At 45.3% G+C, this 12,786-nt stretch overlaps 1 protein-coding gene across 1 annotated transcript; it reads left to right on the top strand.

Annotated features, from left to right (window-relative positions):
* The first annotated feature begins 15 nt into the window (after positions 1 to 15).
* Positions 16 to 12,780, top strand: armc1l (armadillo repeat containing 1, like). The gene is made up of 7 exons (XM_056239999.1): positions 16 to 121; positions 777 to 941; positions 11,024 to 11,115; positions 11,325 to 11,514; positions 11,634 to 11,750; positions 11,837 to 11,911; positions 12,589 to 12,780. Exons 2-7 carry the CDS (start codon positions 789 to 791, stop codon positions 12,778 to 12,780), a joined length of 819 nt encoding a protein of 272 aa, XP_056095974.1. The 5' UTR covers positions 16 to 121; positions 777 to 788.
* Positions 12,781 to 12,786: the final 6 nt, after the last annotated feature.

Raw genomic sequence — 12,786 nt, forward strand, 5'->3', positions numbered from 1 at the left:
CAGCTTGAACGATTTAGAAATGTCGTCAGCTCCTTCGACCAATCGTTTTGTTTGAACAGAAGCAGTGGGAAGTTTTGTTTTTTGTGTGTGTGACTGAGCGTTGTTAAAAGTAACGGCAGTGGTGAGTACACTGTAATTTTATAGTTTCATAATCAACATATTGCACAAAGTATGACATATAAGAAGGTTAAAATGAATAAAAATAGAATTTCTTTCAATTACAGAGATGTAAAGTTCCGCAAAACCTGAATCTGAATTCCAGCTATGTAACGTTAGCTATAATGCTAACTAACGTTAACGTTACTGTATAAGGAACTGATTGTCTCGCGATTCTTAGTATCTTCAGCTTTTGTGTTGTAATTACATGTTTTCTGTTAACTATTTTAATTCCACTTGTGACCAAAATTGCTTTTGAGAAGGACTTAAAATATGTATTTTACACATGGTTAAAAATGCAGAAAATACAATTGTGTCAATGGTCACATGACCGAAGCTGTTGCCCTTTCTGAAAGATGTTTGTCAAAGCTCTATAGAATAAAACACACAAAAACATGGTTTAATGCGCCCAAAGCCACCATATTTAGTACATAATACTATTTAAAGGGTCTATTATTAATGTACTATTAAAATTAAAAGTTATGATCACAATACATAAAAATCAGTGAGAAAACAAAGAGATCCGTTTTGAATAAATGAAAGTATAGGATCAACTTTTAAAAGGCGATCTATGTTATCAGATGTTTTAAATGCTTTGTCTTCATCCCTTGGTGTTTCAGGTATCCACAAAAATGATGGACGCATTATCAGTAGTCACACAGCTGCGGGACTTGGCATCAGAACCACAGAATCGGGAGGCGATTGTTCAGGACCAGGGTTGCCTTCCCGGACTAGTGCTGTTTCTAGACCATAAAGACTCTAAAGTGCTTTTTGCCACCCTTCAGGTACACTGATCTGTCAATGCACGCAAACTTTGTTTATTAAAGAGGACCAATTATGCTTTTTTTTTACATGTTCAACTTTCTTTAGTGTGTAATGAGCATGAAAAAGGTCTGCAAAGTTACAAAGTCACTCCAAAGAAAGTTATTCTCTATATCAGTAAGTGTGGTTTCTGCTCCCTGAAACCCCTTGATTGTGGTCTTGAGTTTTCTTCCAGGGAAGTACACGTCACAATATCCCTCATTTAAACAATTTCCGCCCAAGGGATTACACAGCAAAAGGGATCAGGCCTGGTTGAGTTGCATTAGTAGTGTGTTGAAACTTGCAGTTATGGTAAGGGGTGTGACAACCAATCAGAGCAAATTGTGATTTTTGGAAGGTGGTGCTTCATAGAGACCAGAACAAAACAGAGTGTTACTGATAGACTGGGACAAGAGGTGCTGCAACAATAATATATATATATTTTTTTAACATTCTAGTAGGGCTGTACTCAACCAAAGAAAATCTTGGTCGACTGAAGTCCTGAAATTTGCGATTAAAAATCGACTAAAAATGACGATAGAAGAAAAACGTTAAATTAATTAGCTGCGCACAGTGCGCAGTACTTAGTAGCCTTGTTGTCCACCTAAATGAATTATAAATAAACATAATAAACTAGTAGGCTATTTGCAGTATATTAAATCGTTTTTGACCTAATTATTTTGCACTGAAATGAGTCTGACACACGAGTCTGTCGGCTCTGACAGCGTTGCATCACGTGCACCTGCACAATATCATAGCCTATGATTTCCGAAAATAGTACTATGTTGTCAACTAGTGATATCATCACAAGAACTGTTGAGGAATATGCAACATAATTTAGATAATTATTTTTGTCACATGTTATAAGTTATAACTGTCAGACACTATCATTTCAGCCGCTCTGTGCATGTCCCTTCGCACAGAGCGAGGCTGAACATATCAGCTTTGCGGCTGAGACACGAATAGACTATTAACTTAAAGCTTTTATTCTTAATAAACACAAAAGGCACGTCCACTTCAATAAAAAAATTATATTTATTAAACAAACCAGATCAAGAGCAGAAACTAAATAAAGTGCATAACTGAAAAATAAAGCATCTTAGACTCAAAACTAGCACAAACAGTCGGCACAGCGCAATTGCGCATTAGGCTCCAAATAAAAAATTAAAAAGTTAGGTTATCACACTAAAACATTGAAATATGCAAATTCTGATATGTTCATATAGCCTACTCAAAACAGACAGGGCAAGCTAATGCAGACAAGTGAGCTTACCATTTTTAGATGATATGTCATGTTTGTCGTCGAGCTGTGGAAAACGTACTCGGTTACTAACGTAACCTCGGTTCTCTCTAGAGAGGGAACGAGTACTGTGTAATAGCTTTACGCTAGGGGAAAAACTCTTTTCCACGAGATATTGAAGCCAAAAATTATCCTTAATTTTTTATTAATGTAAAACGCTTTGCAGCAGCAAGCAGACATAGGCGAAACAGCTCGCGCGCCTATTGGTTGCTCTTGCGGCAAATGCAGCAGCCTATCGAGAGAGACTCTGCGTGACGTAATGACCAATGGGGGCAATTCGCGCCCATATCGTCACGTCCCGCCAGAAAGGGCGTGGTCTCACCCTATAAATATGCTCGTTAGGCTGGTACAAGCTGGTTTTTATCGCTGAAGCGAACCAGAGCGTATTCCAAGCACGGCAAGATACGCAGTACTCGTTCCCTCTCTAGAGAGAACCGAGGTTACGTTAGTAACCGAGTACGTTCTCTTACGAGAGTATCTCTCGTACTGCGTAATAGCTTTACGCTAGGGGAACACAATGCAACACGCCGTGCGTACAGGGATCCAACACCAAAGTCCCAAGGGCCGAAGCCCAGGGCTCATGTAGTGCATAATCACCATAAACTCACATAGAGTGGAGGAAGAGAGGCTGGAAGCGTCATTCCCTATAAAAAAGCACCCAGCGGGGCTATCATATGACAATAAAACGCGCAGCCAGGGTGAAAGCTTTCAGCCTGATCTGGGTGGCCATACGTGTGTCAACACTCATGGGGCTGCAGTAAACTCAGCATCTGGGCCGCACAGCGGGGCAGATAGCACTGAATTTTAGACCGCCAAAAGCTTAGCTTGTAAGGCGGGTACCTCCAGGTTATAGTATTTTATAAATGTAGACGGCGAGGCCCAGCCCGCGGCCGTACAGATATCTTGCAGGGAAACCCCGCTCGACCAAGCCCACGAAGAGGCCACGCCTCTCGTGGAGTGCGCTCTGACACCCAAGGGGCACTGTAGGCCCTTTGCAGAGTAAGCGAGCGCAATGGCATCCACTATCCATCTGGATAGGCTCTGTTTTGAGGCGGCGAGTCCCTTGGAACGCCCGCCAAACAAAACGAAAAGCTGCTCCGTCTGTCTGAAAACAGACGAGCGTGACACATAAGCTCTCAATGCCCTGACGGGGCAAAGGAGACTCGCGTCCTCCTCCTCACTGAGAACCGGAAGGGCGGACAGGGAAATTACCTGGGCCCTAAACGGTGTATTGAGGGATTTCGGGACATACCCGTGCTTAGGTTTGAGAATGACCTTCGAGTCATTAGGCCCAAACTCCATACACGACGCGCTTACTGAAAACGCCTGCAAGTCCCCTATGCGCTTCACTGAAGCGAGAGCCATGAGAAACACTGTTTTGAACGACAGGTGTTTCATGTCCACCAGCTGGATTGGCTCGAACGGGGCGCCTTTCATGGCCTCCAGGACCGTGGAAAGGTCCCACGTCGGGACTGAAGGGGGCCTGGGAGGGTTCAGCCTCCGAGCTCCCCTAAGGAAACGCACGACTAAGTCGTTTTTCCCCAGCGACTGGCCAGACACCGGTTTTGCAAACGTTGCTATGGCCGCCACATATACTTTGAGTGTGGATGGGGTCCTGCCCTTATCCAGTAGCTCTTGAAGGAAGGAAAGCACTTCCGAAACCCCGCATTCCACAGGTGAAAAGCTCTGAGCTTGACACCATGCAGAGAAAACAGACCATTTCGAGGAGTAGAGCCGCCTGGTAGACGGAGCTCTAGCCTGCGCGATCGTGTTTAACACTCCTTCTGGGAGGCTAGCGGGTACCCGTTGATGGCCCATGCGTGCAGGGACCACAACTCAGGGCGAGGGTGCCAAATCGAGCCCTCCGCCTGAGAGAGGAGGTCTCTCCTCAATGGTACAGGCCATGGGGCAGTGCTGGTCAGCTGCATCAGGGCAGGGAACCACGTCTGGTTTGTCCAGAGCGGAGCTACGAGCAGCACTGGGCATCCGTTCTCCCTGATTCGTTCCAACACCTGAGGCAGGAGCGAGACAGGAGGAAAAGCATATAGGGGGCAGCGGGGCCAAACATGAGCCAGCGCGTCCTTGCTTTTCGAGAAAAACTCCAGGCAATGAGCGTTTTCGTGGGACGCGAATAGGTCCACCTGTGCTCTGCCGAACGTTTTCCACAGCAGCTGGACCGTCTGCGGGTGCAGCGACCATTCCCCTGCTGGAACATTGTTCCTGGACAGTCTGTCTGGTCCCACATTCAGGTGACCAGGCACGTGCGCTGCTCTCAGTGAGAGCAGGCTGTGCTGAGCCCAGACCAGGAGGCGTTCCGTCAGCCTGTGAAGGTTTCGTGACCTGACGCCGCCCTGGCGATTTATGTATGCCACCACTGACATGTTGTCCGACCGGACCAAGACGTGGTGGCCTGTTACCTGGGGACAAAAACGCCGTAGCGCTTTGTCGACTGCTATCATCTCCAAGCAGTTTATGTGAAGGAGCTTTTCCCGTTCTGACCACAGGCCAGCTAGCGGTCTGCCCTCGAGCAGCGCTACCCACCCTGAGGTGGAGGCGTCCGTAGACACCACCTTCACACTCGAAGCGGTCCCCAGACTCACACCTGACTGATACCAGTCGGTTATTTTCCAAGGTTCCAGAGCTGAAACACACTGTAGGTTGACCCTGAGGCGAAACAGACCCGCTGTCCATGCCCTGGGTGGAACCCGCGCTTTCAGCCACATCTGCAGTGGGCGCATGCGAAGCAAGCCCCACTGGAGTACAGAGGCCGCTGAGGCCATCAGCCCCAGCATTTTCTGAAACCTTTTGAGCGGAACTATCGAGCCGTGGCGGAAGGATTTCGCGACGCGCTGAATATTTAGTCCGCGCTCTGGTGACAGGCGTGCCGTCATGGATAGCGAGTCTAACACTGTTCCCAGAAAGGAAATTTTCTGACTGGGAAGACAGTGAGCTCTTCGCCCAATTGACTGTGAGGCCCAGCTCCTCGAGGTGTTCGAGTAATGCGGCCCTGTGTTCTATGAGCTCCGATCGTGATCGAGCTAGAATCAGCCAATCATCCAAGTAGTTCAGGACTCGCATGCCCTGAAGTCTCAGGGGTGCGAGCGCCGCGTCCATGCACTTCGTGAATGTACGAGGTGCTAGGGACAGGCTGAACGGCAGGACTGTGTATTGATATGCCTGGCCCTCGAAAGCGAATCTCAAGAATCGCCTGTGATGGGACGCTATTTGTATTTGGAAATAGGCGTCTTTCAGATCTATTGACATAAACCAGTCCCCGTGGCGCACTTGCGCGAGGATTTTCCTGGTCGTAAGCATTCTGAACTGGCGCTTCACAAGCGCTCTGTTCAGCTGTCGCAGATCTAAAATGGGTCTGAGACCTCCATCTTTTTTCGGTACCAGAAAATATCAGCTGTGTAGGCCCCCTTTGCTCTGAGCTTGAGATAAAGGTTCTATAGCACCTTTGCTCAGTAGTTTCGCTATCTCGGCTCGAAGTAGATGAGATACTTCGTTTTCCACCGTCGTCTCGACGCGCGCCGTATAACGGCGGGGACGTCGAGCGAACTGTAGCGAATAGCCTCTTTTTATAGTGTTCAGCCCCCATTCTGATACCCCAGGAAGCTGTGCCCACACTTTCGGGTGAATAGCTAGGGGTAGAATGAGATCTGGGCTCTGGCCGAGACATAGTGACGGCAAGAGAGCTCCGGCGTGCTGTAACGCAGACACTGTGTTTACAGTGTGTGAGGCGGGGGGCGCGCAGATCGCGGCGGGCAGCCTGGCCGCGCTCAAAACCCTTATAGCAGTTTGCTGAGGGAGAGAGAGCGGGGCGAGCCCCGTGGGGCTTAACATGTCTGTGAGTGAATGTGGGCGCAGGACAGCGGGCACATTTACTGCACTGAAAAACACCTTCGGCCTGAGCTGACTGAATGCGTGTTGGTTTCGTTTTCACAGAACCCGTGGGACATGTGGTGTGTAGTGTTTGTGGGCACTGAGACGTAGGCACATTCACTACATTTAGTGCACAATCGACATGAGGCGATTTTGTTTGTGCGAGCCCTGCATTTTTGCGGGCTGTGTTTGTGTGTAGAAATGAGCCCTGGGTCGTAGGCATTTTCAATACACTCATAACACCATCGGCTGTGGCCGGAATACCAGAAAATACACCATTTATGTGATTTATCTGGGTCGCCGTGGGAACAGCATTTGTGTGCAGGCAAGCGGGCATGGTACTGGCTTGCTTACTGCAAAATGCACTGGAACAGTCACATTTTCTGGAACTGAACGAGCGAAAATTTCAGTGGAAGTCTGGCCACGGCGAGACTGAAACACCGTCGATTTCGTAGGAGGCTAGGAAGACTTGTGTTGGTTTCGTTTTACAGAAACCGTGGTAGTGTTTGTGGGCACTGGGTTGTGGGCACATTCACTACATTTAATGCACAATTGACATGCGTCGATTTCATTTGTGCGAGCCCTGTACCGTGGCGGGCTGTGTTTGTGTGTAGAAATGAACACTGGGCTGTGAGCATTTTATTACACTTATAACACCATCGGCTGTGGCCGGAAAACCAGAAATACAATGATTACATGATTTTTCTGGGTCGCCGTGGAAACGGCCTTTATGTGCAGGCAAGCGGGCCGTGGTACCAGCTTGTTTACTGCAAAATACACTGGAACAGTCGCATTTTCTGGAACTGAACGAGCGAAAAGTTTCGGTGGAAGTCTGGCCGCGGCGAGACTAAATTTTTATCTGCTGCGAGAGCCGGGATCGAACACGGGTCTCTCGCGTGAAAGCTTCGGGTTCCGCCACTGGGCCACAGGGAGAACTACACTAGCGCAAGCAGATAAGAGAGCGTCATCACAGTTTTGTGTGTGTCGGCGTTTGTATGCAGGTGTGCGTGTTATACAACAGGCTCATTGCTGCAATAATGACATTTTCAGCCGCTCAAACTAGGAGCTGAGAAATGTTTGAGAAATGGAGATTAGTCCGGCCTCGGCGGGGACTAAAACACACTCTTTTCTCATTTGCCGGTGACGCACGCCCATGGGGGGCGGGGTAGATTTCTTATAACGTAAAGAAAGCTAGCCGCGGTTTTAGGGCTTGCGGTCTTGATGCTGGCCCGTTTCCTTGACGACTCGCGGACAGAAGGCGGAGGTCCACAGAGCTCGCCTGTTGCGCGGCGGTTGCGCGGGCGCCTCCCAATCGAGGCCGATGCTTTCCACGGCCTGAGAGAGCAGACGCATCAGCTCAGTCTCAATGCCGGTTCTCTTACCAGTGGTCTGGCGGGGAACGCTAGCGGAGGGGAGGTCCACGGAGCTCGCCCAATCCTCGCTATCGGATGCCAGAAGAGAACACGCCTCGGTGGGTTCGTCGAACTCGTGGACGGACGCGGCGGCAGGCGGCGGCCGTTGTCCGTCAGTGAGTGACTCGAGCGAAGCCGGCGAGTCGGGTGCGCGCTGGGCGCGGCGCTTCTTGCGGCGCGGGACCACGGCGGGCTGTGGTGAAGGCTCGGAGAATGATGCCAGGCGAGTCCTCAGTCACCATAGGCAAAAGCTCGCAATGAGGGCATCCGCCGTCAGCGAGCGCGAGAGCCGCGTGATCCTCACCCAGGCAGGAAACACAGATGACGTGCCGGTCTCCGTCGCTGAGCGGGGCGCGGCACGAGCCACAGGATGGCATCTTTAAAAAGACGCAGCTCTTTTGTGAAGAGAAGTGTGAGTCGCGTCAAGTAAGCGAGCAAACACTCTCAGCAGAGTAAAGATACACAGAGTATAAAAGGATATAGAACGCCGGAAAGCGCAGCAGGTATGGCAGTTGAAGGCGGCGAGGCCAGCGACTCCAGAGCTCGTCCCGCTGAAAGGCTTGCTTCGACGGCGCGGCTTCTCACTCCGGATCCAGCGATGCGTGTGCGTTGCTGAAGAGATAAAAATCAGCTTGTACCAGCCTAACGAGCATATTTATAGGGTGAGACCACGCCCTTTCTGGCGGGACGTGACGATATGGGCGCGAATTGCCCCCATTGGTCATTGCGTCACGCAGAGTCTCTCTCGATAGGCTGCTGCATTTGCCGCAAGAGCAACCAATAGGCGCGCGAGCTGTTTCGCCTATGTCTGCTTGCTGCTGCAAAGCGTTTTACATTAATAAAAAATTAAGGATAATTTTTGGCTTCAATATCTCGTGGAAAAGAGTTTTTCCCCTAGCGTAAAGCTATTACACAGTACGAGAGATACTCTCGTAAGAGAACTGTTGCTTGCAAACTTTGCATTCAACCTTTTTCCCGTTATCAATTTTAACAAAATGCTTCCACTAGGGATGGGCATTCGATTAAATTTTCTTAGTCGATCGTCGGGAGAATTAACGATCGACTATCGATTAATCATTAATATTTTTTATATATTAAAATTAATTATTTATTTAACTTTTTATAAATTAAAAATGCAATGAAAATACAAAAATACAGCGTGTTTTTCCTCGATGAGATCTTTATTACAAGATAATTAACTTGCGGCAGTTAAACTGGACATTCGGCTAAACTTGAAATATGCGCTGCGGTGCTCTAAAAAGCAACAAAACCTGCAGCTGCGAGTTGGCGTCCTCAAACAGAGACCCGATCGTTTGTTCCAAAATAATAATAAAAAAAATCATGTTAAACAATAACTTAACCAAAAACATAATAATACTCAATGTAACTCAAAACTATCCAAGGTACGAAGTCGAGAAAGAGTGTGAGAGAGATTAGCCTACCTAGCAACAAATTAGGCTACTTAACAAAGCCTCAAAAAAAATATCTATTAACTCACATAAAACTTCTGCACCAGTCTACTGATTTTTGTTGAGAAAGATAAGCATGTTGATGACATGGACTGGGCCTGGGGTCAGACGCGACCGCAACATGGTGACCGTCAAGCCTCGTTTATACTTTTGCCTGGCTCTGCAGCGCGATTCTCCGCAAACGGACGAGGCGTTTATACTCCACGCGCTCGCCTGTAAAACGCCGAATACCGCAATGACGTCATTTTTGGCTCGCGCACCTTTGCTCGTGCTTGTGCGGACGCGTCGAGGTCGAGTGTAAACAAACTCTTCAGTCCAGCCGCCGAAAACACCCGCTCTGAGGGGACTGACGTTGCCGGGATGCACAGGTACCTCTGCGCTAACTTGACCAGCCCGGGAAACAACTTATTCCGTTCACTTTCCACCCGTCTGCAGTGGTGCAATCCAGCGGTTCATTGCTTCAAGGCTCACATTACGCAACGCAACCATATTACATTTACATTTACATTTAGTCATTTAGCAGACGCTTTTATCCAAAGCGACTTACAACTGAGGACTAAACCAAGCGAGTCATCGTGAAGAGGCAAAAGCAACGCAAGAAGTGCTCAAAATACAAAGTTCAGACATAGCTCGGAGTAGCAAAAGCCAGGCAAGCGAGGATTTAGAGGAAAGGATTTTTTTTTTTTTTTTTTTTTTTTTTTTTTTTTAGTTTTATCGATAACAAATTAACATGATCGACGAAATTCTTAATGATCAATTATCGATCGTCGATTAATAATGCCCATCCCTAGCTTCCACACTGAGGACTGACTATTAAGGCCTGTTCACACCGGGACGAATTTCGCGCGCGATATTCGCCGACGTTTAATGCCTCGTGACTAAACAAAGGGCGCCAATGTGAGTGTGCACACCGACGCGAAAAACGCCACGCGTAAAAACGTCATTTTTTTTAAAAACGCCTCGGGTTCGTTTTTTTTAGTTAGTCAAAAACTATCCGACCAATGAGATTGGCGCTTTTGCTCATGTGTCTGGAGCTTCTGAAGTTACAGTAAAACACAACTTGGGGGCCCTCAAACACAAAACGGTCTTGCCGGTCTTGTTTTTGAATTTTCTTACGAAATTCAAAAACATAAATACCGTTTTGGCGCTGTGGCGTGAGATCGCTCTGGCTCAGTTCAGCTCAAGAGAAGCAGCAGCGCGGAGCGCACATGATCTTCTCTTCCGCCTTAATAATACCAGTTACAGCACGAAATAAACATAAATGAACGTCTGAAAGTTTGTTAAAAGATAGAGTACAACTTATCGCAATCCGTATCATGTCACATGGAATCGCTCAATCAGTGTTTCAACCGTGGAAAGACGTCAGTAAAACAACTTGTAAACAATGTCATGTAACGTCACATTTACCTCAGAAAAACCATATGTGACCATAAACTCGTTAGTCGGCTAGAAATATTAACTCTAAAGAGAAGCATTTTGCTAAATATATGCACCATATTACATATTCATTATAATTTTTAATGTTCTTCGATATTTAATGCATGTTTGAATAAATCTGGCAAGTCAGCCACCATTTTATGGCAGCCACCATTTAAATGTTTATATTTCATATAACTTTATTATTATAAAAATAAATAAAAGTGTAATTTAAGTGTTTGTATAGATACAAATCAGTTGATTTTTACCTTCAATATTATAGTAGGCTAATGAAGCCTAGTAGGCTACAACTGACTCCCATAGTTTACAGCATTAGTTAAGAGATTTGTTTTTCTTGATAAAATTTGCCATGTATTGTACCTGATATTCAAAATAATCAATATCGAATCGGAATCGAATCGAATTGCAAGCTTGTGAATCGAAATCGAATCGAATTGTGAAATTTGTGTCAATACCCAGCCCTAATAAAAACCCTATTCTAGTAGAGCCCAAAAGCAAAATCAAGAGGGTGGAATATGGCCGCCTCTCTTAAAGTACTAACCTCTCTTGCTATGTCTCCTCAGACTTTGCGGTACCTGGCTGAAGCGCCCCGCAACATCAACACCATGAAAAATGAGCTTGGCATGATGGTGAGCCTGGAGACACTGATGGAGAGGTGATTTTGTTATTTTATTTTATTTACTGGTAGGTTAAGTGATCTAAGATCTATTTTGAATATCTTGAAACTACCATAAAATCAAATTTGACTATACCGTAATTATTTTTCGTTGTATTACTGTGCAAAATCCATCAATTCTCCTTATTCTTAAAATCTTGTTTTAATGATGTTTTATATCTTTTTTCCCCCTTTTGTACTGTTTGAAGGACTGACATGACGACTGATATTACAGACCTTGCAAAAGAGGTGTATGGAGTGTTGAGTGCTCAAACACAGAGACGGGCTTGTCAGACTCCAGAGCAACAGAAGAGGAACAACAAACCACAGTTCTTCATCAACAGCTCAAACAAGAAAGCAAAATCAGTGACCCTGCACATACAAGGCTTGGATGGGGCAGTATGTACTATATCTAGCTGTCACACATGCTCTTTGTTAATCGTACCTGGATCGTAAACTGTTTCTCTCTTATTTATGCACATTACTGGGTGAAATCACATGTGGTATTGTGTTGACAGGATCAGAGAGGTGTCTGTGAAGAAGCCCTTTTGAGGGTCAAAGGTGTAATCAGCTTCACATTCCAGATGGCGCTGAAGAGATGTACTGTACGCATCCGTGCTGACCTGCCCACCGAGGTACATATGAGGAGAGAGTCAACTAATAAAAGCAACTTTGTTCTCATTATGTGTGTGAAAAACTAATAAGCACATGTTTTGTTCAGAGTTTGGCCACTGCTATTGCTGCCACAAAAGGGCTTTCAGTTAAACAGGTGGTGAAAAATGAAAATGGAGAAGAGGTGGGTGTTGCTGTTGCTTTTAAGTATGTACTTAAATATGTTTTACATTGAGAATGATGACACATGGCTCAACAATATCCTGCTGCTAAACTGGTCGGGTCAGATTTTTACGTGTACATTCTTAAAATGTAATAAAATAAAAAATAAAATAAAAGATAATTAAATATTATATAATTCATTATAAATGCTAATTATTACTTTAAAATGTATTAAAGTAAAAAAGAATAATAAATCATAATTATAAATGTTAAAAAATAATTTGTGTATGATTAATGCAAATGTTAATTCATAATGTACATGTTTACATGCCTTGACATGCTTTTCATTGTCATAGATATACATAATTAATAAATAACCTTTTACTGTTTATATTTGATTACATTAAAATTTAATAAAAAATAAAAGTAATAAAAAAATATATCAATTGTATTTACATTTTTTACTTTCAAAAGTTAAAACATTGTTAGATTTATTGGGTTGACTTGCTCATTTACAATAATAGCTGAAATTTATACAGCTGTAATATAACTGCTATAAATTCATAAACACCCTTCCTGGAAAACCGTGGAATACAGTGATTTAAACTAGCCGCTATCTATCTATATATGAATATCTATATATAAAATATTATAATTATTATGTTGTTTATTATTTACGTGGCTGAACTATGGTTACAGGTTCTCATTCCACTCAGCACCTCTGGCTCTAAGGTGGAAGAAAACTCCCACCTGCCAGATTACCTGCCAGAGGACGAGAGTCCAGAGAAAGAGCTCGACCGCGCAGTGTCTCGCACTGGTGCTAAACAAGACACCGGTGGCAGCTGGCTGAACACAGCAGCCAGTTTCCTCACTAAAACCTTCTACTGGTAAAGCTTT

Source organism: Rhinichthys klamathensis, unplaced genomic scaffold (assembly GCF_029890125.1).
Source record: "Rhinichthys klamathensis goyatoka isolate OS25496 unplaced genomic scaffold, OSU_Roscu_1.1 h1tg000020l_1, whole genome shotgun sequence".
Lineage (NCBI taxonomy): Eukaryota > Metazoa > Chordata > Actinopteri > Cypriniformes > Leuciscidae > Rhinichthys > Rhinichthys klamathensis.

Excerpts from the sequence above, each read along its gene's own strand:
- armc1l (XM_056239999.1), top strand. The coding sequence starts at position 789 with ATGATGGACGCATTATCAGTAGTCACACAGCTGCGGGACTTGGCATCA. Across the intron at positions 942-11,023 it reads TGCTTTTTGCCACCCTTCAG|ACTTTGCGGTACCTGGCTGA; the intron begins GTACACTGATCT and ends ATGTCTCCTCAG. Across the intron at positions 11,912-12,588 it reads AAAATGAAAATGGAGAAGAG|GTTCTCATTCCACTCAGCAC; the intron begins GTGGGTGTTGCT and ends CTATGGTTACAG.